General features: G+C 30.7%; 3 protein-coding genes across 3 annotated transcripts; 2 read left to right on the plus strand and 1 right to left on the minus strand.

The window, feature by feature from the left end:
- Positions 1–2747: 2747 nt before the first annotated feature.
- LOC108322184 (NADPH--cytochrome P450 reductase) lies at positions 2748–8108 on the plus strand. Its single transcript, XM_017554196.2, has 18 exons — positions 2748–3237; positions 3367–3426; positions 3515–3591; positions 3701–3758; positions 3843–3929; positions 4021–4057; positions 4817–4886; positions 4978–5169; positions 5254–5346; positions 5444–5669; positions 5777–5860; positions 5962–6113; positions 6396–6492; positions 6623–6772; positions 6866–6943; positions 7036–7158; positions 7236–7349; positions 7646–8108. Exons 1-18 carry the CDS (start codon positions 2896–2898, stop codon positions 7724–7726), a joined length of 2121 nt encoding a protein of 706 aa, XP_017409685.1. The 5' UTR covers positions 2748–2895; the 3' UTR covers positions 7727–8108.
- A 6732-nt stretch (positions 8109–14840) lies between these two features.
- LOC108322113 (probable small nuclear ribonucleoprotein F) lies at positions 14841–18838 on the minus strand. Its single transcript, XM_017554096.2, has 5 exons — positions 18687–18838; positions 18391–18478; positions 18214–18251; positions 18033–18097; positions 14841–15079 (listed from the first exon to the last, which is right to left on the minus strand). Exons 1-5 carry the CDS (start codon positions 18690–18692, stop codon positions 15010–15012), a joined length of 267 nt encoding a protein of 88 aa, XP_017409585.1. The 5' UTR covers positions 18693–18838; the 3' UTR covers positions 14841–15009.
- A 3452-nt stretch (positions 18839–22290) lies between these two features.
- On the plus strand, positions 22291–23771 carry LOC108322163 (auxin-responsive protein IAA33). Its single transcript, XM_017554156.2, has 2 exons — positions 22291–23155; positions 23487–23771. The coding sequence occupies exons 1-2, from the start codon at positions 22740–22742 to the stop codon at positions 23563–23565; spliced, it is 495 nt and encodes a 164-aa protein (XP_017409645.1). The 5' UTR covers positions 22291–22739; the 3' UTR covers positions 23566–23771.
- Positions 23772–24855: the final 1084 nt, after the last annotated feature.

Below are 24855 nucleotides of genomic sequence, written 5' to 3' on the forward strand. Positions count from 1 at the left end.
AATTTTGGTACATGTAACAAAAATCATTTTTGAGTGGACCACTACATTTTTCATCGTAGAGAAGATCTCATCAAATCTTTAATGTCATGATAAATACAACCTCTTATTATATATTTAATTTTATTATATAAATCATCCATTCACACACACACACACATATTCATTAAAAATTAATTAAGAGTATGTAATTTCTAATATTTTTTGACATATATATTAAAAAATTCACTTAACATTAAATAAGCATGTGCACCTCACATGATGATTTTATGTCAACTCTTAAGAAAATAAGAGTGCATCTATCACAGCGTCTTTTCCAGAATAAAGAAAGAGGAACGAGAGTGCATTATGCATGTGTAGTATTGCCAAAAATAAAATATAATTATTAAATTTAATATGTATGGTGTGTTGAAAATAATTCAAGAATAATAAAATATAATTATAAGTTATCACCTTGTTCTCATCTATAAGAAAAAAATCAACAAATTTTGTGGTTGACAAATATAAAAAAATACTAATCATCTTTAATATATATATATATATATATATATATATATATATATATATATATATATATATATATATATATATATATATATATATATATAACCTTTTATTACACCATCATAACAAATTTATTTTTAAAAAATAGCGTTTTGAAATGAATTTTAAAGTATCAATAAAATTTAATTCAATTAAGATATCATTAATATACGAGATGTAACTAGTTTCTTTTACAAAAATTATCGAAAAAAATAGTTATTTTAAACAATAAATAATATTTTAATGACTCTTAGAAATGTAAACTTTTAAAGTTAAAGAAAATTTTTCTAAGAAAAAATGTTTATAAAGCTTATTAAAATTGTATTTATTGATAAAATCTCTTATAACAAAACTCCAATAGATAACAGAAACAAGACAATATTTCATATTCGTATATATCGTATATTTCTAGATTTTTTTTACTTTATTTAGAAAAAAAAAGAGCTTTTAATGATCTCCATTACGTAAATAGATCATTGGGGTTGATGTTAACATTCTTCCCATAACTTTTCTGCCTTGTGTTGTCGGCTAAGTAGTTGGTTATACACGTGTTGGCATAGTTACCGGTAACAGAAATCAAAACGTGTTCGCGTTCTCACCGGATGAAACAGGCTTCGCTGTAAACTGAACAATAATGAATTGTAGCTAGGAAGATGGAAAGCGCAAGGCACGTGGGAAATTATTTTATATATTTTATTAATATAATAATAGTTTATGATCTCTTTAATCAAAATATATTAAAACAGATTAATTATTTAATATTTTTTTTTACGTAGCAACTATGAGCAGTGAGACTATTTTCCTTTATCACTTGTAAGAGCGATGTGTTCTTTCTTCTTACAAGGCATTTTAAGGTTGTTTAATTTTATTATATCATTATCATAGAAGATTAGGCATAACTAAATGTTGCCATTATGAGTCATTAATTTTTATATTTAATCTAATTATTAATGAAATAATATTTAAAAATCATAATTAAGTTTTTGCTATGTGTAAAAAAGTGGAGCCTACCCTAGATTGAACTGTGATCTCTCTCTTCAATGATGGAAAAGACGAAGTAGCAAGAAAAAGCAAACAGTATGAGGCAAATGACAGAAAAAGGAAGTGATATATAGGTCGTATTAGGTAAGACCAAAATACATAAACCGATGTTGAAATTTCTGATAGAGATTAGGAATGTGCTAATACCATTCAACTACTTGTATTTTTTGAAAATACTTGAGAATTTACTTCTAAATAAGTAAACAGTTTTTATACGCAATTACAGACTTTTAAAATTATTATTATAAAAATAAGCTACTTTTTTTGATGTGATATTATATCAATTTAATAAAGTGTTTTCAAGTTTAACTTTTTAAAATACAATTTAGTTAAACATTTGAAGAATTTTTTTGTCTCTCCTATTAGTTGTATAAGATTCAAACATCATTGTCTCTTTCATGATACAAGTGATTCGGGAAATATACAATTAGGTCACTGATGATGTAATTTTTTTATAGTTGAGTTATGAAAGTTAGTTTATTTTCTTGCTGCAATTATTAAAGTTGGTTAATAATGCTTTAGACATTCAGAAACTAAAATTGTTGATGATTTTTAATAAAATCAAGGGCCAACAAAAAACTATAAACTCAACTATCTATTACATTTTTTAATATAAAATTAATAGAAAAAATATAACAAAGTCAAAGGTCCAACTATTACTTTAATTTCATTAAAAGTCATAGAAAATATTATCATCTATTTCTTATTTACAGGATTCATATTAGAAACAGTGTTTACTTTTTAAAGAACTAAATTTATTACGTTTCTTAAATAAATTATATATAGACTAAAGTATATATAATCAGAAGAGAGAAGAATTATATGATAAAAATTATTTAGAAAGTATAAATTTATTGTTATTAGTAATCTCTTAAGTATGATAAATTGTATAATTAAATCAGAAAAACTAGAGTCAATGTCATGGAAGAAAGTGGTAATTACAGACATTAGCGAATTGTAGTGAATTTTTGTTGGTGATAATGTAATGCGTTAAAATATAAATTTATGAAAGGAACAGTGAGAAAAGAAAAATGGAAAATAGAAAGGTAGCATTATGATTAACCAGGGTTAAGGTTAAGGGGAAGTGTGGTAGGTGGATTTGACCGGTCTGGGTTGGTGGGCGTCGTTGTTGTTTTTGTTTCCCTCCCAACAATATAACCCCCTCAGCCACGCATTTTCTTCTTCAGAGTCTCTCTCTCAACTCCCAACTACTTTGCATTCAACGCACCAACTTCCGAGACGAGAGACTCACCATTCTCTTTCTACCTTCCTTCGTTCAATTACTTCAACACATTCATCCACCTTGCCATCGCCATGGAAGATTCAAGCTCCATGAAGATTTCCCCTCTGGATCTCATGTCCGCCATGATCAAGGGCACGCTCGACCCCTCCAACATCTCCTCAACCAACGCCTCCGCTGCCACCGTCTTTCTTGAGAACCGCCAGTTCGTCATGATCCTCACCACCTCCATCGCCGTACTCATCGGCTGCGTCGTCGTCTTCGTATGGCGGAGATCTTCCGCCCCCAAGCCCAAGCCTCTCGAGCCTCCCAAGCGCGTCATCGAGAAGCTTCCTGAGATTGAGCTCGACGACGGTACCAAGAAGGTCACCATCTTCTTTGGCACTCAGACCGGCACCGCCGAAGGCTTCGCCAAGGTAATCTCTCAATCTATCCATCTCAAAACTCGTTAACTTATTAATTAATCAATCAATCAATTACTTAATTGATTAATGGTCTCTGTCTCTTCTGAACCTCACTCGAAATTGAATTTCGCGTTACAACAGGCCGTAGCGGAAGAGGCCAAAGCGCGATACGAGAAGGCCACTTTCAGAGTCATCGATTTGGTACCATTATTACTGTCACTGTTCTTCTATTTCCGTTTTGTTTCTTACCACCGTTTTATGCTTACGCGTTGTGGATTTTTCCGAGCAGGATGATTACGCGGCCGATGACGAAGAGTACGAGGCAAGGTTCAAGAAGGAAACGCACGTTCTTTTCTTTTTAGCCACGTGAGTATTTTTGCCATTTTTTAAAAATTTATTTGTTTATGATTTGTTTCTGTTCGTCTCTCTCTCCGCAGTGTAGTTTGAAATTTATTATGTTGTGGTGTCGTTGTAGATATGGCGATGGTGAGCCTACTGATAATGCGGCAAGGTTTTATAAATGGTTTATGGAGGTGAGTTTGATACTGACTCCGGTGGCATTATTGTTGAGTAAAATCATGGGATTATGTTTTGACTTTGAGTGTCACTCTGATTAGGGGGGTGAGAAAGGAGAAGGATGGCTTAAGAATCTTCACTATGGTGTGTTTGGCCTCGGAAACAGGCAGTATGAGCATTTTAACAAGGTTTGCACTTAATTGCTACACTTTTTTTGTTCTGAGGTTTCAATTTGATTTTAACCACGGAGTTGCTGGTTGCTGTGGGAATTTAACGCAGGTGGCTATAGAAGTGGATGAATTGTTTGCTGAGCAAGGTATACTCTTCATTCCTCTTTATCTTGATCAGTCCTCGATGAATTTCCATGTCAATTGGCAGATTTAAATTTGATTGGTAAAGCTGTACAATCACTGTTGTTGGCGATTGACGTTTTAAATAGTAGAAAAAAAATTCTTTATAAATACACATGGTTTTCAACAATTTCGTATTCTGCGCTTCTGTGTAATCGTTTTCCAAAGGTTGAAATTCTTAAAAAGTTAACACTGTAATTGCATGGGCATAGCGCAATCTCTCTCCTTGCCTTATTTTTAAATGAATATTGCTCTTGGATCTGGATCTCACATGAAGATCTCACTGGTGAATTATTTTTGAAGATATTCAGACGTAATAGGTGTATTAAATTATAGGGCTCCGCAATCCTAACACACTTTATTTTCTCTACTTTTTTCTCTTCACGTGATCATCAAACTTGACAAGGGATTGCAATCCCAAATCTTTATACTTAATAAGAATTCCGCTAATAATTAAACTTTGTGGGTTGATAAATACCTTTGTGTTCATTCTCCAGATTCAATGGTAATTAAATTAACGCACCAAAAGAAGTGTTGTAACATAAGTGGGTAACTTTTTTAATGAATTTGATTTCTGCTTGGGTTGTCATATAAATAAATACTCTACACAGAAAAGTTCATGCATTACTAGCTTAATTATATTATAGTTGTCAAATTTATGTTATTTACTTTTATTCTACTTCTTACAATGCATATATGATCTGACCTGTCTTTTGCCATTGAAGGTGGGAATCGTCTTTTGCGAGTGGGTCTTGGAGACGATGATCAATGTATTGAGGATGACTTTACTGCATGGTATTGAAATAATCAAGTTGACTTGAATATATTGGTGCACGAACCTATTTTTATAGTCTTTCTCCTCCCCTAAATATGACTACTATTGCAGGAAAGAAGAACTGTGGCCAGCATTGGACGAACTGCTTAGAGATGAGGATGATACAACTGTCTCTACGCCTTATACTGCTGCTGTTTTGGAGTACCGGATTGTTATTCATGATCCATTGGAAGTGTCTGTTGATGAAAAGAAGTGGCATAATGTAAATGGTCACGCTGTTGTGGATGCTCAACATCCAGTCAGGTACATTATTAAGATAGTTATTCAGTTGCAAACAAGTTAGGCCTTACTATAATCTGACTGACATAAATTCCTATGCGTGTGCAGAGCAAATGTGGCTGTACGTAAGGAGCTTCACACTCCTGCATCTGATCGATCTTGTACTCATTTGGAATTTGAGATTTCAGGAACTGGAGTTGCGTAAGTATTTGCTTGTGAGAATAAACCTGCGGTGATACACACTTGTTTATATAATTTCCTACATTTTCCATGTTCTTATGCCTGTTTCATTACACAGATATGAAACAGGGGACCATGTTGGTGTTTATTGTGAGAATTTGTCTGAAACTGTGGAAGAGGCATTAAGGTTAATAGGTTTGTCACCAGATACATATTTCTCTATCCATGCTGATGGTGAAGATGGGAAACCACTTAGCGGAAGCTCCTTGCCGCCTCCATTCCCACCTTGTACTCTAAGAACTGCAATTGCACGATATGCGGATGTTTTGAGTTCACCCAAAAAGGTACTTGTTTTGGGTTTGATACACCCTTAATTTCAACCATATCTCTTTATCTTCTCGAGAAATTCACTTTATCTAACAGTTAATAATTCTTTGAATATATTTTCCAGTCTGTCTTGCTTGCCTTAGCTGCTCATGCATCTGATTCATCTGAAGCTGATCGTCTAAGGCATCTTGCCTCACCTGCCGGAAAGGTTTAATATATATATTTTTTTTATTTTATACCTTGGGGATTTAAAGTAACTATTTCTACTTATGTTTCTCATTTGTATATTAATTTTTTCTGCTTTTGTAGGATGAATATTCAGAGTGGGTGATTGCCTCTCAGAGAAGTCTCCTTGAGGTCATGGCTGAATTTCCATCAGCCAAACCTCCAATTGGTGTCTTTTTTGCGGCAGTTGCTCCTCGTCTGCAGCCAAGATTTTATTCAATCTCCTCATCTCCAAGGTTAATTTATTTTCATTGCATTGTATTACTGTCTCTACATGTGTAGGCATGTATGTGTCCTGTGAGGATGTTTAGCTACCAATTTTGGAATGTCTTGTGGTGTCTTGATTTCTTAGCCAACCATTTTAATCCTGATCTTCCCTTACATTAAGTCTGCGCCTGTTTTCATTGGTCTCAAAACTGCCAATGTAGTTTTCTATTCTCTTTACTTCCTCAGTCAGGATACCATAGAAACTTTTGTTCTCGTACTTACGTTTGGCTGTTTGCTGTAATTGTTAACAGAATGGCGCCAAACAGAATTCATGTTACTTGTGCATTAGTATGTGATAAAATGCCCACCGGAAGGATTCACAAAGGAGTGTGTTCTACGTGGATGAAGGTACTTATATTTGTTTCATAGATTATGGTTAAACTATTTAAGATTGGCGACTGTTTGTTTCTGTGATAAAGTTAGTGTTATTTCTCCATTTAAAAAAAAAAAAAAACTTACCACTTGGTTTGATGTCCAGAATTCTGTGCCATTGGAGAAAAGCACGGACTGCAGTTGGGCTCCTATCTTTGTTAGGACGTCCAACTTTAGACTACCTGCTGATAATAAAGTGCCTATAATCATGATTGGTCCTGGCACCGGATTGGCTCCTTTCAGGGGTTTCCTGCAGGTACATAATCTGCTTGACATTTTACCTCCTAATTCTTTTTTCCACCCATCTATCTATTCCAATTATTTAGTTGGTTTTTTATATGCACCTCAGGAAAGATTAGCTCTGAAAGAAGAAGGAGCTGAACTTGGCCCCTCTGTTTTATTCTTTGGGTGCAGGAACAGTAAAATGGTGAGTTATGTTATGTTATCTATCATGCAGATTTATGAGTTAAATATAATTTAGATCATCTTACCAATATTTTTTTAATAATCTTATTAAAGGACTACATCTATGAAGACGAGTTGAATCGGTTCATTAATACTGGCGCACTTTCTGAACTCATTGTTGCCTTCTCACGGGAGGGACCCACCAAGGAATATGTGCAACATAAAATGATGGAGAAGGTACTTTTCTCTTGAACGATTAATTAATTACGAACCAAAGATGTGTGCCTTCTCTTACTCAACGGTTCATGTGCCAGGCTTCGGAAATTTGGAGTATGGTATCTCAGGGAGCTTACATATATGTGTGCGGTGATGCCAAGGGCATGGCTAGGGATGTGCACCGCGCCCTGCACACCATTTTGCAAGAGCAGGTACATTTTTTGATATTCAGAAGTCTTGAATTCCATTAAATCGATGCCATTGGTGATTGCGAATTTGGTGTCTTCTATATAGCTGCTTCTACAAGTGGCTATTTATTTTTTATTGGGTTTGAAGCGGTGGACATAATACCAAATATCTTTGTTACCCAGAGCATTAGATATTATGTCTCTTTTAGAGATTGTCTCTTCCGGGAGGGCGGGATTTGTCTTGTGTGAATATAATGAATTTTGCTTTTCCATAAGATACCGACGATTCTGTGTCCTAATCATGTTTTCTTGGATATCAGGGTTCTCTGGATAGTTCCCAGGCCGAGAGCATGGTAAAGAATCTACAAACAACTGGCAGGTATTTGCGCGATGTATGGTGATCACGATATCTGAATGCAAGCCGTGGGGCGACAAAGATAATAATAAAAAATTGCGTAAACGTAGAGTTGTGGCTATAAGATATTATTGAAAGGGCCTTATTTGCGCCAGCTTTCATTAGTGCCCTCAAAATTGAGGGGGTCCCTGTTGCTACCACAACATTTCCTACAATTCTTTTTTTTATTATATTTTTCTAATGGATTCTTTTTGGTTCCTGTAATTTATATACTGTTTATAGTAGTAGACTATGAATTAAGTGTTTACTCTAGCTTTCTTGTAATGTATGATGAACCTGAAAGAAAGGTTCTCAGACGCAGACAATTCCTTGTATTGTATCGTATGAACTATCAAAATGTTTGGAGGTAAAGAAATTATTTTGTGCAACTGTTATTAGTTTTAAATGTCCCAAAAAGCAATAATCTCATATAATTCACAATTGGACCCTTCTCAGTTTTCATTTCCGAATTCAGGGTTTCTTTTGGAACTCTCATACTTTTTTATTTCATTAAAATTAATTGTTTTATATATTAAAATGTAATTTTGGGATTGAGTAATTTGGTCCTTTTAACTTCTGAATTACATAATCTAAAATTTGTTTTTTTACATAAAAAGGTACTACGAATTGCATAACTTAGAAATAATGTTTTTTGCATGAAAAAAAGTTTTTGAATTGTGTATTTTAAAATGTGCTTGTTTTTTACTCATGAATTATGAAAGAATTACTTTCTACGTAAGGAAAAATTCAGGTTATATAATCTAAAAGGTAATAATCCGAGAGTGACTTTTATATTATATAATCTAAAAGTCATTCTTTTCATTAAAATGTAATATGGAATAGGATACGTGTTTTCTTACTTTATTTATATGGAATTATGGAGTTCAAGTGAGTCAATCTTACTTATTGACTCCCTGTGAATGGAGTAAAAACGAGTGAGTTTAAATTTATTTTTGTTTAAGCTAAAAAATTTGTAATTTGATCACCATAAGTTGGTGAGTAATTGCATTGATCCACTGAAAGATGTCTGTTCTTTCAAATTCTTTATATTTTTATTATATTACAATCAAAGTATGTTGGCTAAACTCATTATTAAAATTAAAGTATTCACTTATTTAAACTTGACTTAAACTTATTTAAGTTCCAATTTTATTTATTTTAAAACTATAGTGTGACATGACATTACACAACAATTTTGACACCTGACAAAAATCTTTAAAAAAATTAAAAAAGTTTAAAAAATAAAAAAATTAAAATATTAACACATAACATGTGCGAAAACAAAATTAACGTTAATTTAACAATAAAAAACTAATTAAATTATTTTTTAAAAATTAAAACTTAATTGAATCAAAATAAAATAAAAAAATAAATTAAGTAATTGAAATAAATACAATAACCAAATAAGAATTTTAACCTTTAAAAAAAACTAAACATTATCTAAACCAATCCTCCTCAAACCTTGATAAATCAGAATAAATCACGGATTCAAAATTATTTTAACATATCTAATATTAAATAAAAAATATTAAAAGTGAATACTACATAATGATTACGTTTATGAATTTTCTCTGATTAAAATTAAAATTTGACTCCAACAAATCATATTAATAGAAGTTACAATGTTAAAGAAGTGAAAATTTCGATATCCATTAAAGAATAAAATATTCCTCATCACTCAATTTTATTCTTTTTCAAATATTATCTCTCACCGATGTTTAGCATTATATTTATTCATACTACAGTATTAAATTGTTATAAAATAATCCATTAATAAGTCATGAATAGTATTGAACATTATTTAATATATACAACCTATCCTTTGAGATTTCACATTGTCGTTCGAGCGATAATAAATAGTGCATGCCATTTGAGCGTCACTTAAATGATATGCCATATTTTGAGTCATATCGACCTACTAAATACTAATATTAAACTATACATAACAAAACATACCAATATCTATACAAGATGCTACAAAAGTTCTTGCAATGCATAATCACATATCCACATATATAATTTTTCCACTATCATATATTCATTCACCCACCCATCTAACAAAATTGATAAAGAATATATGTAATAATTAACTCCTTTAATAGTATGCCTATAAACAGATATATGCTTTTCTTATTTTTAGAAATCTTATCCTGTTACTAAATGTCTTTAAATCTCAAACCTTACGTTAACAATATTTATTCTTTATATACATAAAATTTCCTAGAACTAACAACTTATTGTGCTACACAGTTTGAGTAACTAAATTTTATTCTTACCATAATATCTTTTTGTAGTGTAATATGAGCTGGTAACACTTTGATTCTTATAAATAGAGCTGAGCTGGTAACTGTTTTATATACAATTATGTAGTTATACAAAATAAAATACTTTGTCCTGTTTTGTTCCATCAAATCAAAATAACATTTAATGTGAATTTAATTCAATTTTGTTTTTGTAATTAAATTAAGGAAAACCGTATTTGAAATGAAAGATTTTCCTATTTATAACTAATAAGGTATTAGACTTCTAGGTGTATGAGAGAATGAAATGAAAAGAGAGATGGGTAGAGAGTATGGGACGTGAGCTAGAGAAAATGAGAGAGCTTTTCTCATTAACAAATAGTATATATATGTACACCAAATACAAGTGTGACAGATTGTCATTTGACCGTTAAAAACGTTAATAGATTTAGTTTTTACATTTAACATAAGGTTACAAATTGAATAAAAACTTATATTTCTTTGGATTTGGTAAAATATAAAATTATGAACATTATTTCATTTAAAATATATAAATATATCTTTCTTTATATAACATTCTTGAGAGAGTAGAAGTTTTATTTTAATTTATTTATTATTATTAACCAGTTTAAAATTAATTTTAAGAGATCTTCGCTCATGTTTCAGACAAAAAGCTTCGTTTTTTAAGTTTAATTGAGATCGGTGGTATTTTATATAATCTTAAACTGTTTTCGGTATATTAGATACCAAAACGTTTTCGAATATTTATGACGATACAAATTTTAGGAGTTTTTTTATTTATTTAATTATTACTTTTTAAAGTTTAAAATATCATTAATTAGGATATGAGAGATGATATCACATCACATTATTGTAATGTATGAAAAGCTGGGGAAGTTGGTAGAGATTTTGTGATGCATGAAGCATGTGGCTACCCAACTTTAAAGTGCGTTTATTTGTAACCATGAATTTGAGAAAATATCAATGAATTGAATTAAAAGTAAAGTTTATCAACTTTATTAAAGTTTGTGAGAGATTTTATAAATATAATAAAATAAAATAAACATTTTAATAGATTAAAATGTTAAATTAGTATTTTATTTTTATAATTAAACTTAATATATTATTATTATTATTATTGTAATTTTTTCATACAAAATTTCACCCACACAACACAAACTGTGTGTCCATTCCTTTATATATATATATATATATATATATATATATATATATATATATATATATATATATATATATATATATATATATATATATATATATATATATATTTGTTGAGACGTGAAAGTCCACATTAGGAAGTTGTTATTGGTCTTAATCTTCACCTAACCATGATTTATCGGATTTTTCTGCTAAACTATTATTCGCCTCTTTGATAAATTTTCATACAAAACCAATTAAGCCACAATTACCAAACATTAAAAACTTTTTGTTTCTTATGCAAACGTAGATAGGTTAATTATCAATAAGTAATAGTTTTTTTTATTATTATTAAACATCTCTATTATTTATCATCAATTCACCCAACTTTCTAATTTTCTTCTTTCACACAAAAACATTGAGTAATACCATGTTTGACTCTAAATAACTTTTTCGGTGTACATGTAAATGACGTTGAATATTATTTATGGAATCAATTAAATTAAATAATCTAACATTTCGATGAATACATTACACTCAAGTGTTACGAATATAAATATTAATATAATTTATTTTGAGTGGATATAATGAATACGTTGTCAATACATAAAATACCAGACAATTTTTTAAAATTAAAATTACAAAATAAATAAGAAAAAATATTGATTCTATCGAAGAAATATGATTGATATTTATTTAATAAAATAAAAGTGAATAAACTTTGATAAATTTAATACATAATGTATTCGATTAATTGTAGTGTGAGAAAAGTTTATAAAAACTGGATTCAAAACAATTGTATAAGAGGAAACTTGTAAATCAATTTAGCACAATATAAATATTGTTAAAAACTTATTTTACCAATTAGCTTTTAATGTTTCCGTTTTCTATTTATTGCAAAACCTGCAATATCTATAAAAAGAATCCGTGAAATATATAAAAAAATGTAGATAAATACGTATCGTTTATACACTTAGAGAAATAGAGTATATATACAAGAAAATAAAAATTCAAAACTTATAAATGTAACATCTTCAAAAGAAACTAAGTTGGTCTAATACCAATATACACTAATGGGTGTTGCTCCCTCCACCACCACTCCTTGCTCTCTCCACCACCTCATTCATGTTTTATCTCTTTCTTTATTTTCACATTCCTATTTTACCTTTAGTAAAATTTTAGGGTTAATATTTTTTAACCTCTAACTCCAATCTTCTACATATATGCAGCGACAACTCTTCTTTATCTTTATCGTTCATCCCCTCATTGTTTCATTGTGCTCTTCTTCCTCTTTTTCACGTTCCACTTCTTCCTCTCATTCTTTAATATTGATAGAATTGTGGTCTCAGAGTGTGGTGGACTTTCATTAGCTGGTGTGCTTAGTAAGAGATTGCAAGTGGTGGTGGAAGCAATTGATGAGCCGTGCCAAGATCGGTGTGTGGTGGTGGTGTGGTGGTGCTTGAAGGATTCGTCGTGAAGGTGCGTAATAAATCCTAAAAAAATAAACGTATAATCTTGAAACGGATGTGAGCATCCCTCAGCGGATGTCAACATCCGTTTAAGGGAAAACAGATGTTGATATCCGTTTTGCCTTAAACGGATGTTGACATCCGTTGACCGACGCTCACATCCGTTTTGCCTTAAACGGATGTTGACATCCGTTGATGGATGCTCACATCCGTTTAAAGTTACATGTTGATTTTCCAGTTTATTTTCATTAGTTTATTTTTTTATATTAATTTTGGAGATATTTTAATAATGTAATTTATATGTTTTGATGTATTATTTTTTAATATATTTTTTATGTATTTTTATAATGTATTTTTGAAGATCTTTATTGTTATTAGTTTATATTTATATTTTTTTGTATTTTGCAGTTATATATAATTAGTTTTTTGTTTTAATGTTTTTGTATAATATATATTTTTTATATATGGTTTTTGTATTCTTTAACAATTTTATAATTATATAAAAAATTATTTATTAGTTTAATTATATGAAATATATAATTTTATTATATTAATATTTTTGTAATTAAAACAAACGGATGTGGTGGAGTTCGGGGTGAGAATCTAGAAAGAGAGAGAAGAAGAGTTGGGAGGTGGGGCTGAGTGAAAAGTAAAAATGGGTAAAAAGATACGATTTGAGTTTAAAGTAAATAAATAAGGTTAAAAGTAAAAAAGGTTATTTTTATAATTACATTTTTTTTTGCAGAAGGTTGGGGAGGTGGAGGGAACAACATCCTAATATAATTAGTCAAAATGGATTTAACTCGTGAGTCGATCTAGCGCACCACGGATTTGAGTCGGGTTGAGTTTGAAAAAATGTAATTTTTTTATACGGATTAGTTTTCAACCTAGCTCACTTAGAACCTGGCTCATTTGGATTGAATTCGTGGTGAGCCGGGTTGGTTCACCAACCCACTTAATTTAATTTAATTATTTTTTATTTTTTATTTCAATATTATTAATTAGATTTTTTTTTATTATATTCTAGATGGGGATAAAAAAAGATGTTTCAAGAGAGAAAAATATTATAGATTTATCTATTCAAAATTCTAATATTATAAATGGACAAGTGATACAAAAATTATCGATATATCATTAAAGATCTGTGTAAGTTTAATAGGAGGAATGAATTTTTTTTGTCAATTTTAAATAAAGGTCAAGGGTTAAGTTTCACAGTAAGATTTTTCTCTAAGTTATTGTAATAAATTTATGAATGTAAACACTTAAATAAGTTTCAAGTTACATTTTGGACCACTTTTTTTTTGTTAAGTTACCATTCATTTTTTTTTTCAATTGAGTAGCATTAATCTTTAAAACGTGTTTAATTTTTTTTTTTTGTCTTTTTAATATTTGTTTGTCATAATCAATACGTTTTTGCATTCTTTAATGATATATAATGCTAATATTAACAATGAAAGAAATTTAATATTAAACTTAAACAAAAGGAAAATTATTAATTTATATGAACACGATTTTAAGAAAGAAATATCACATACTTAAAATAAAATTTGATCATCCAAAACTTATTCAAGTATTATAAATAAAAAAGTTGATTGTAAATGGAGTCAGTTTCTTACATCAAATCTGGTTTAATTCAATTAAAACAATCCGATTTTTCAAGGTTTTTTTTTTATCAGTTTAGTTTTTTCCGTTCATGTGGTTTTTGAAATTAATATTTTCAGTTGTCATAAATTTTTTCGGCTAATAAACACTTCTACAATGAGATTCAATTTTGCTTTCAGGAGAAAAAGGGAAGTGATTGGCATTAGTATGAATTTATGATGCCCAATTTTTCCATTCAAAAGAAAAAATGTAATTGATCAATGTATTTATACTTAGTCTTTAGTTCGAGAACCATAATGAAAGAGGCTCTAAATTTAAGAACTACATAATATTATATTGTAATTTCAGAGAACAAAATCAAATCCAGTTACATCTTAGGAACACAGATGTCATCATCTTAAAATTTGAAAATTCGTGATTTTACCACCATAAAGACTGTAATTCACTTTGACTTATTATTATATTGTATCTGGATTATATAGATGTGCCTGGTGATAATGTATTATGTATGAACTCCCTTAATCCCAGTCAACAAACAATGTCAGCTTTTTCTATAATAATAATAAGAATAATGGGCTGAATGATTCTTTAAAATATAAGCCCAGTCCTTACTCGTATTTTAATAGGATGAAAAGCATGGAGCAGTAACCGATTGATGTAGAATCACCTAAAGGATTGCTAACAACTTGCACATAAAGCACCCAATATTCACGAGGGCATCATCATTGATTTAAAAACATAACTACAAAAACATACACCGAAGATACAAAAGCAGGTGAATGTTAGTTCTGTTTCTCATCACAATTAGTATTTCTATCAATCTAGTCTTCTGCTGCATCTTCGATTTCTTCATCCTCTGGCACTCCTCGAAGGTAGAGAACATTGTTACATCTACAAATACAAACAATGAAATAAGAGAAAGTTTACAAGAAATAAACATTAAGAGACAAAGAGAACAAAATTTTGATGGGACAAAGAACATTAAGAGCAAAACCGAAGATTGATGGAACAAAGAGAGCATTAAGAGCAAAATCGAAGATTGATGAGAATAAAAGAACAAGTTTACAAGAAATAACTGAAAATATGAGAATGAAACATGGAAGATAAAAAAAAAAACTAGCAAACTGCGGCATTGATTGCCTGAGAGTTACCAGAGGGTCACACAGTGATTGTCAGTAATTTGGTCCATCTCATACAACTTGGCCTTGACCCACATAGATTGCGACCAAAAAAGTCCAAAAAACTAAAAAGTCGTTATTGAAAAAACTCATAGGACGAAAATATCCACAAGACCCTATGGATTAGGACCAGGGCCTTTTCTTTTACCATGAAAAAAATATAATAATAAACTATTATCATTACAGTTTGTATATTTAACAAAAACCAAGACTAACTGAGATTAAGTGTAATAGAGAAACAGCATAGACAAGATTTATCCACTGCTTTCCAATTTAGCCTCATTGTTCTTGTAAACATTTAGAAAACATATTAATAACTCAAACAGTAGTCCTTCAGAAGGACAAGAGAAAATAAACAACTAAAGCTGCAACGAATCATCAAATATGTTTGAGATATAATTATTTTCCTTACTCAATGGAACTAAGCAGTTATGAGTACTGATATCTTTGAACATTAAAAAACAAAAAGATTTTGTGCCTCATGCAATTTATAAAGAAGAGAGCATTCTATCAAGTAAAGTTTCAGCAGAACTAAGCTAATCAATCAAGAGACTCCTATAGATAATTATAAGCAATCACAGGCCACTAACAAAAAAATGAGCCTAATGGCAACAACCCTCCCACTAATACTATAAAGCCAACCAAAAAATAAACTTCCAAACACGCCTTTCTGTATTGCTCACAAATCTAACTCAGGTTCACCAAGTTTTGAATAAACAGTCACAAGGGCACTGCAACAAACAGGGTCTAGTCCTAATCCTGAAGCCACGACACCTTCAAAAGGAATGCATGTAACTGCTTCACCCACAAGAGCGACCTACAACTGTTGCTCTGTTCGGAATGAAGCCGTTCAAATTGAATGAACATTAAGATAACAAGGTTAACTTGTTGCTAGGGTAATGTTGTTGGCCGCACCAAAGACAACGCTTGTGCTTAATGAGTTGATGAACAAGAGTTGGCCCTTACTTTGTTATGGATGTGTCCTAAGATACAATAATTTTGAAAAAAAATAAAGATGAAAGAAAGAAAAGGATATAAATGAAAAAAAAAATCACCTTGCATGTAGTAAATATCAAATCGCTAATTAAATTCTTCATGAAAATAAATATTTAAAAAATTTATAATGTAAGTAATTTATGCGTATTTGATATTTGATAAGCAAATTCATATACTTTTTACATTTGATACATAAATACTTATATTTATTTACATGAAAATTATAGTGAGGACCTATTAGTGAGTGTAAGTGTCTTTCATGGATGAATTGGAGTATTTATTATAATAACATATTAGAAAAAAAATTAATTATATTTAAAAGTTAAAATTATTGTTTCGGTTAGACTCAAATGTTATATTGATTACAAAATATATATATTTTTTAGTTTATTACATTTAAATATATTTGTTGGCATTGTTATATTTTTTTTATTACTTTATCTTAGTTTGAATATGTTAATTGATGATATGATTGAGTAATGTCAATCAATAATTTCGTTATATCAACATATTATCAGTTTCCATATAAATATTTTTTAATTAAAACTATAAACATTGTGTTTTGGAGGTCTAATTATTACATTTAGTAGTACTAAAAACATTTTGAAATACTTTCTTAAAATTTGTTTAAGAATATACAGAGTGATACGAACCTATATGAATCTAATTAAGCATAGTCATATGAATATCACATTGTATTAGTTAATCAATTGACAAAAAAGAAATACATTTTGTCCTGGAAGAGAGAGCACGATGAAACTTGGACCAGTGAGTTATGATCGAGAAGAAGTGGGCTGTGATCGAGAAGGAGTGAGTTATGATCGACAAGAAGTGAGTCATGATCGACAAGAAGCAAAAGAGAGATAACGAATTTAGTTTTAGGGTCAGCCCCATCCTAACTCTATCCCAACCCATCTCTATCCCAACCCACTTTACATGGGGTTTAAGGGGATGGGACTTTAGAAAAGCCCCCCGTTGAGTGGGCTAAAATATAGGGTTTAGTTTCAAAGGGAGCCAGGGCCAGCCTATGAATCAAGGGCTCAAATGACACCTCTAATTGTCATAGAGTTGCACTGGGTTTGTGCAATAGTCGCAAGGTAGAAGAGGAGACAAGTGAGGTATAGGTATAAACTTTGAAAGAAAATTCAATAAGCTGAAATCATTTTAGTACCCAAAAAAATAATAAAAAATACCTCCATAAAATACCCCTCTAACACGTTAACATAGAAGGCCATTCACGGGATCATTAACACCATCAGTACAATACAAAATGCTGTAACTTTGGCTGATAGAGTGAAATGTAACACGACGGCAGTGCATATGGTGACCAGAGCAACTACACCTCTATACCATGCTATTGAAAAATCTTTATACTTCCACCATATATATTAATACCATCATATGAGATGCGTAATACAGGATAAAGAAAGACGACAAAGACAAAAAATAATTTTATGCAGCACATTATAAAAGTGAACTGCAGGGAAGAAATGTTTTGCTGTTAGCTTTCAATTCTCATGACTTGAGGACCTCTATAGTCTAACATGACATGTTACCACAATTTCACATTCTCAATTCCATGAACAAAATCGAAGGGGGTCTAACAAACCCTTATGCAATAGCAAAACACAAAAACCACTAGGCATAAAGAATAGTTAATGGGAATTTACCTGATTAAAATTTCTCCCAAATTTCCAGTAAACTGTCCCTCAATATACTCCTCAGTGTTTGCCAGCTATAGAGAAATTCAGATATTAAGAGATTAAAAAAAATATATCAACTAAGACAAGAGGCTGAAAATATGATTATTTTACGGGAACAAAATCCTCGGAATTTAACATAAATATATACCTGCAAGTTCATATACGAATCAACAGAAACCAGATACCCTGAAAAAAAAAACATGGAAGACATGATAAACAAAATGAAATCCATGCAGTATCTGACGACCTAAGGAATACACACTGAAACGAAGCGTTTAGCAGTGAAATAACAGTAGAAAAAATGATCCTTAACAAAGCAACTTACCCTTGTACTCCATTCCCCATTTGAGTTTCACAATTACTGGCTTCCCAGTCAAATTATTCAAGAAAGGCTTGGGATTAACTGGTACAGTCTGCAAAACACGAAGTAAAAATGAAACTTAAACAAATTAGAAAATAAGGCACAATCAATCACACACTGTGATCTTCTATACTCAAACAACATTGGCTTAGTGCCAGAAGCAGAGGTAAAATCGGAAACGCTCAGTTATGGAGATGCGGGTTATGTTAATGAAATGCATGGAAGATGATGAACGAGAGAGGGAATGAGAAGGTACTCACAGCCATAGTAGAATGTTATGCTATGCTCTACGAGATCGTAACTGAAACCTGCTACTATGAAGCTGCGAGGGCACAAACTGGTAACTAGGGTTTTGAACCACGGGCCAGCGAAGTGTAAAACGAAATTCAGATTCAGGCCCTTTTAGCAGCCCACTGGGCTTATATACGATCTTTCACTAAAGTGTCCTTTTTTTCTCACATTGGAGTATGTAGAATTTAAATGGGTGTTTCCCTCCACCACCTCAAGTCCCTACACCTCCTCATTAATTTTTTTTATTCCAGAAATACCCTACCTATCCTTATGTAGTAACTCTAGGTTTTGAATGCTGATCAGAAACAATGGTACAACGTCTCACCTACCGCAAGCGCCATAGCTATGCAACAAAATCCACAAAATCAAACCAGCACAGGATCGTTAAGACCTCCGGTGGTAAGTTGGTTTACCAGAGCACGAATAAGAGGTTATTAAAATAGAAAACAAATTTGTTAGTAATAAGTTTAATTAGTTTAATTTATATTACAACATGACTCATTCGACGTATATACATATATACTAATGGGATTTGGATTGTTACAGTCACAAATGCTAGTAGCTACCTAAAGTCTGATATTCATTTTACGTATGCTTTTAGACTTTATATTGAGTCACGTTCATTTTACTTAGTTTGAATCTTCAGACATGAATGGATTTATTATCAGACTGAGACGCTGCAGTATGGTATTTCTGCACCATTGTTTCTGATCAGCTTTCAAAACCTAGGGTTGCAACATGGGGAGGTGTAGGATATTTCTGGAATAAAAAAAATAACGAGGAGGTGTAGGGACTTGGTGTGGTGGAGGGAGCAACATCCAATTTAAATTTTAAGATGAGTGTTTGCAAAATAAGTTTTTGTGTTTGTAATAAAGTTTGTAACAAAATCCTGAAAAACAAAAAGGTTTACTTGCATCTATAAATTTAAAATATAGTAATTACTTATTAATAAAATAATCAATTTTAATTCAGATCATTAAGTGAGTCATTATCAAAACTAGACGATCAAAAAATTAAACTGATAAGTTAATGATCAATACAATTAACTTTAATATTAATCAACTTAAAAATAAGATATAATTATTCATAATTGGACTGTAAGTCATTATTAATGAAAAATTTACTTTAAAATCTATAAATATAAGTATGAAGTAGAAAGAGAAGTAATTTAGATTTACTAAATCATTTAAACAAATAATGACGAAAATAGTTAGATTTAAAAACAGCTTTTTAACCCTAAACGACTTATATAACATTAAACAACTAATTTATCCTACATCCCAAAACACAACTTAATTTAATTATCATAATATTACTTCTAAAATGATTGTAATTTTAATCCATTATATAAGTAATTGTTTATTGAAATAAAATAGCATTTACCTATTCCAAACACAACAAAATCGAATAATTTTTTATTTGCATTTCCTATTTTACCTTTTTCTCCACCTGATATTCCTTTTCCTTTTAACCTTTTTTTTTCTCCATCTCACACTTGCTCATTTCTTCTTCATCATCAGCCATGTCTTTCTCTTTGCCTTTTCTCTTATTCGGGCACCATAATGCCTGCGGCTGGCGAACTGGCCCTTCCGGGACAAGTCAAATTCTCATTGGGCTTTCAAAATTGAAACCCAAAATGAATAGTATCGTTCAAACATTATTATTTTGGCATGAAAATTACAAGGAGTATTAGAACAAGTATCATCGTTTCAATTTTTGTTTTAAATTATATTAGTATAAACTTAGAAAACAAAAGCTGACAAATCTGGTCTACACCAACAAGATAGATGGGTTAAGTTAAGTAAAAAAGCACATAACTTACTAATAATTCAGATCCGTTATACCTTTACTCTTCGGTTCGGCCCAGTCGGAAGATCATTTTTGGACATGTAAGATATATTGGAAGGTTAATGTAATAAATGTAACAGGTGATTTTTTTTCTCTTACAAATCTACTGTTTAGAATTTTATGAATTATTTTAAAATGTACAATTGGAGAATTCAATATTTTGTACAAATGACTTTCACTATTACCTCCTTTTATTTTTAAACGAAACGATTAGTAGGATAATTCAAATTGGAAATGTAGTACACATATATTTTTAGTAAATTCACACAAATTATGAAATTTTAATAGCATAAAATATGGACTTTTTCAAGAAATAAACAATATCATTTGTGGGGTAAAACAACCTTGAACTCAACACCAATATATCATAGATAATAAATAACAATATCAACATAAGTTAATATTGCTTGCACAATTATAAATGTCAGAATTCGCACACTATATTGATATTTCACAACTTATATTGTAATTAACATAAAACTATTTAATAATTAATTAAAATTTACAATTTGCTTTTTTATATGAAAGAAAAAATCCATATGCAACCACTCCAGTGTCTCTGCAGAGACAAGTGACAGAAACTCCGCTTAACATCGAATCCCAAAGTTAAGAATTTATGATCCCAAGTTGCAGCACAAGAGGTTGCTTGCGTGGTTGATAAAGCCAATTTGTCACCCGAAAATCGAAACTTGTGTTCCTATGTGGTTTTGGTGCCCGCCAACAAATTTTCAAAATACTCAATATGGAAATTATCAATCTAATCGTTCCATCCTTACAATGATGATTATTGTTTCATGTTTTCTCTTTCATTGCATGCTACATGTGAGAGCCACTGAGTTAACTATGTAAGTTAGAATTATTAAAACAATAGCTGCTATTTATTGAATTATTTTCTTTAACATGACAAAATTTGCTAGCTATATGCTTAGCATTGAAGTTTGAAGGCAAGTCTCCATGTTGCTAAAATAATACTCAATCAAATCAGACTTTCTCATTTTACACTTAAAAGTGATTAAGGTCAACAAAATCATACTAATCCTTGGAACTTGGAACTTGGCCCTTCCCATTTTACATTATAAGTCGATGCTATTTAATGAAACAGTGGGAGTGAATTATATAGAGTACTTCAGTAAGCAAATTATGCCATTTCATCATTTTTCGTGCTACATATATGCATTCAAAGTGATTATATACTAATTCTATGTTTCTGTTCCAAAGGTTTCAGTGATGGAGAGCAAATTAAACTCAAAACTTGGGTTCTTCTATGTAGCAAACCGTTCAGCTACCGTAGCGCGGTCGTCTCCACTGCTCGTGCACAGTGCAACTTTCAATGTTGTTTTAACCTTTCTTTAGGAATCTCGTGGGCATAGCTAAGTTTGCTTTTTGTCGACACATTTAAAATATTTTTTTGTGGCTATCCCCATAAAAGTTGTATTATTGTAATTCATCTTGATAATAAGATCTACCATAAATGTAAATGCAACACTAATATTTAATACTCCTCAACTGTGTTGAGATGAACTTAATAATCTATGGTAACACTTATTTTGCAATCACAAGCAAACATCCCCACCCTTTTTTCAATCACGTACTTTTCCTACCACTCATTTATCTAACTTAATTCTCTCTCGTGACTCATGAAGAAAAAATGAAAACACAGGAGGAAAAAATGTACATAACAGTAACAATTTACTTAAGTGGGAAAATTGAAAGCATGAATTTCAGTCCAACACACATTGTTAGAAGTTATTATTAAAGAGTGTTTTAAGAGGTAGGGGACTCCAATAAATGGTCTTGAAAAGGGAAAACGAAGCCACGAGGCTGGGGTGGGTTCTAGACACCTATCTGACCTCTCCCGACATTCGTGCTATCTCTCTTTCTCTCTCTTGCATATCTATATATTTCATTTTTCAACAACACTTCATCAGATTTGATCACCACCTCTTTATGATCTGAACTTTTACCAAACTCCATTTAAGTTAACCCTTTTCACTTTTGATCTACTCTACACCTTAAGGCCTTCATTTCTCCCTCCCATGCTGCATTAACACCCAACCATTTGCAGTCTTTTCGAGCATACAAATAATATATTCTAGTACCATCTTTTTTCTTTCATAAACTTCATTATTATACTTTCTTCTTTTCTCGACAGAAAAAAATAAGTTTCTGATACAATGAACAGCTTTGACCCCCAAAGACAAGACTTGTTGAAACAGAGATGGCAAGAGAGAAGACAGATCACGGGCGCAGCTTCAACTTCCTCTTCTTTGGCTTTCTATGTCGGTAACACCACCACCACCACCAATTCTGACAACAAATTCCAAGGCTTTCCTGGGCTTGAGGACGATGATCTTGTCTCCACCGTGGTTCCCGCTGTAACAGTTGTGCTAGAGGGTCGTTCCATCTGCCAGCGCATCAGCCTCCATAGCCATGGTAGCTACCAAAGTCTGGCCAAAGCCCTACGCGAAATGTTTGTGGAAAACGCTGGAGACAGTGATGATTTTGACCTTTCGAATGTCATTCCTGGCTACCTTATTGCCTATGAAGACATGGAGAACGATCTTCTTCTAGTCGGTGACCTTAGCTGGAAGTAAGCACATATTTATTAATATTATTGCTACCCTAATACTTCTTCTTTTCCTTAGTTATGTCTTTTTATGTTTCTCATTTACAATTACCTTTCATCCTTATTAATACTATGTAGGCCACATAAGGGAAATGAACATTTATTTTTAACCAGTTTTTAGATGACGCTGTTTATGTTGTTTACAAGTTATAATTAAAATCTTATCAGTTTTTTTCAAGATAGATATTTCCATTAAAAACTATGCAGATTGCAGGAAAAACAGCAAGAAAGTATATAAACTCATCCTTGCTTATAATTATTATGCAGCAACTGATTCATATGTATTATTAATTAGGGATTTTGTACGTGTGGCAAAGAGAATTCGTATAATTCCAACCAAGACTAACTCAAGAAAAGGTTCAACAGGAGCATAAGCGATGATAACCTACGACTATGGTATAGGGGGATGTTTTGAGCATGTATAGGAAAAAAACATGGAAACTAATGAAATAAATTGGACTTAAAGTAGAAAATGTGTTTTAAGATCAGGAACGTGTGATAATGTCAGCAAGAAATGCTGGTTACTGGCTAATAGTCCAAGTAGAAGTACTTGTAAAGTCTTTGTGTTGTTGTACGAATAAAAGCCCCTGTTAGCAATTCATGGTATCATGGACTAAAACTACTCTTCATTCTTAGCACTGAGAAAAAAATATTTTGGTATAAATTGGTGCGAGTGTAGGTTTTCATAAAACAATTTTAATTATTTTTACATAAGCACAAGATTGATATGTGGGTTTCTTTTACAAATCAGCATCAATTACAATCTAAAATTACATATTTGAGTCCCGTTTTAAAAAAATTATGAAGAAGGCTAAATCATACCTACTAACTTCCTTCTATAAAAATTGTCATAAGGATGGACACTTCTGACCTTTGGAGTTTAAGTCGTGTAAAGAAATGACAATTTTAATGAAAATGTTAAAATCATGAGGAAGAATTATTGACTTTAACTTAATTAATTATACTTAATGAAAGTGTATTTGGAGAAAATATGGTAAAGCTGAAGTTGTGAGGATTAAACTTCTTTCAAATTTAGAACACTAAAGTCGTGGAATTGGGTGACGGTATAAGAAATCGTGTTTCCCAATGACAATTTTAGTGCGATGATTTTTGAATTAAAATCGTACTTATGGATGATGACTTTAGTATATAAAAGTGCATTTTTCACTCACGACTACACTCAAATTTTTATATTAATAGTTATATATATATTTTTTATTTCAAAGAAGTGGTACTGTTATCATAGGACTTTAATTTTTTTTTTTATATTTTATAATTCTTTTCTTTTTTAAAAATTTTAACTTATTTTTTTAATATATCTTTCAATTTTTTTTTTATGTTTTCTTAAATTTTTATATAATCATATATATTTTATAGGTTCTTTATTTTGAAATATTTGTTAATAATTTATTTAATGAATTAAAAATAATATTTTTTATTTCTTTTAGTTTATAAAAACATGTTTTTATTTAAAAAAATTTAGATAATTTTATCTTTAAAAATATATTTCCAAAATTTATTTTTTTAACAAATAAGTATATGTATTTTTTATTTTAATTTATTAATCAAATCATTAAAAAATATTATTATATAATTATGGTAAGATAAATTTTAATTTCATATTTTTAATAGTTCGATGAATAATTTATATATTATTAAAATTA

Source organism: Vigna angularis, chromosome 1 (genome assembly GCF_016808095.1).
Source record: "Vigna angularis cultivar LongXiaoDou No.4 chromosome 1, ASM1680809v1, whole genome shotgun sequence".
Lineage (NCBI taxonomy): Eukaryota > Viridiplantae > Streptophyta > Magnoliopsida > Fabales > Fabaceae > Vigna > Vigna angularis.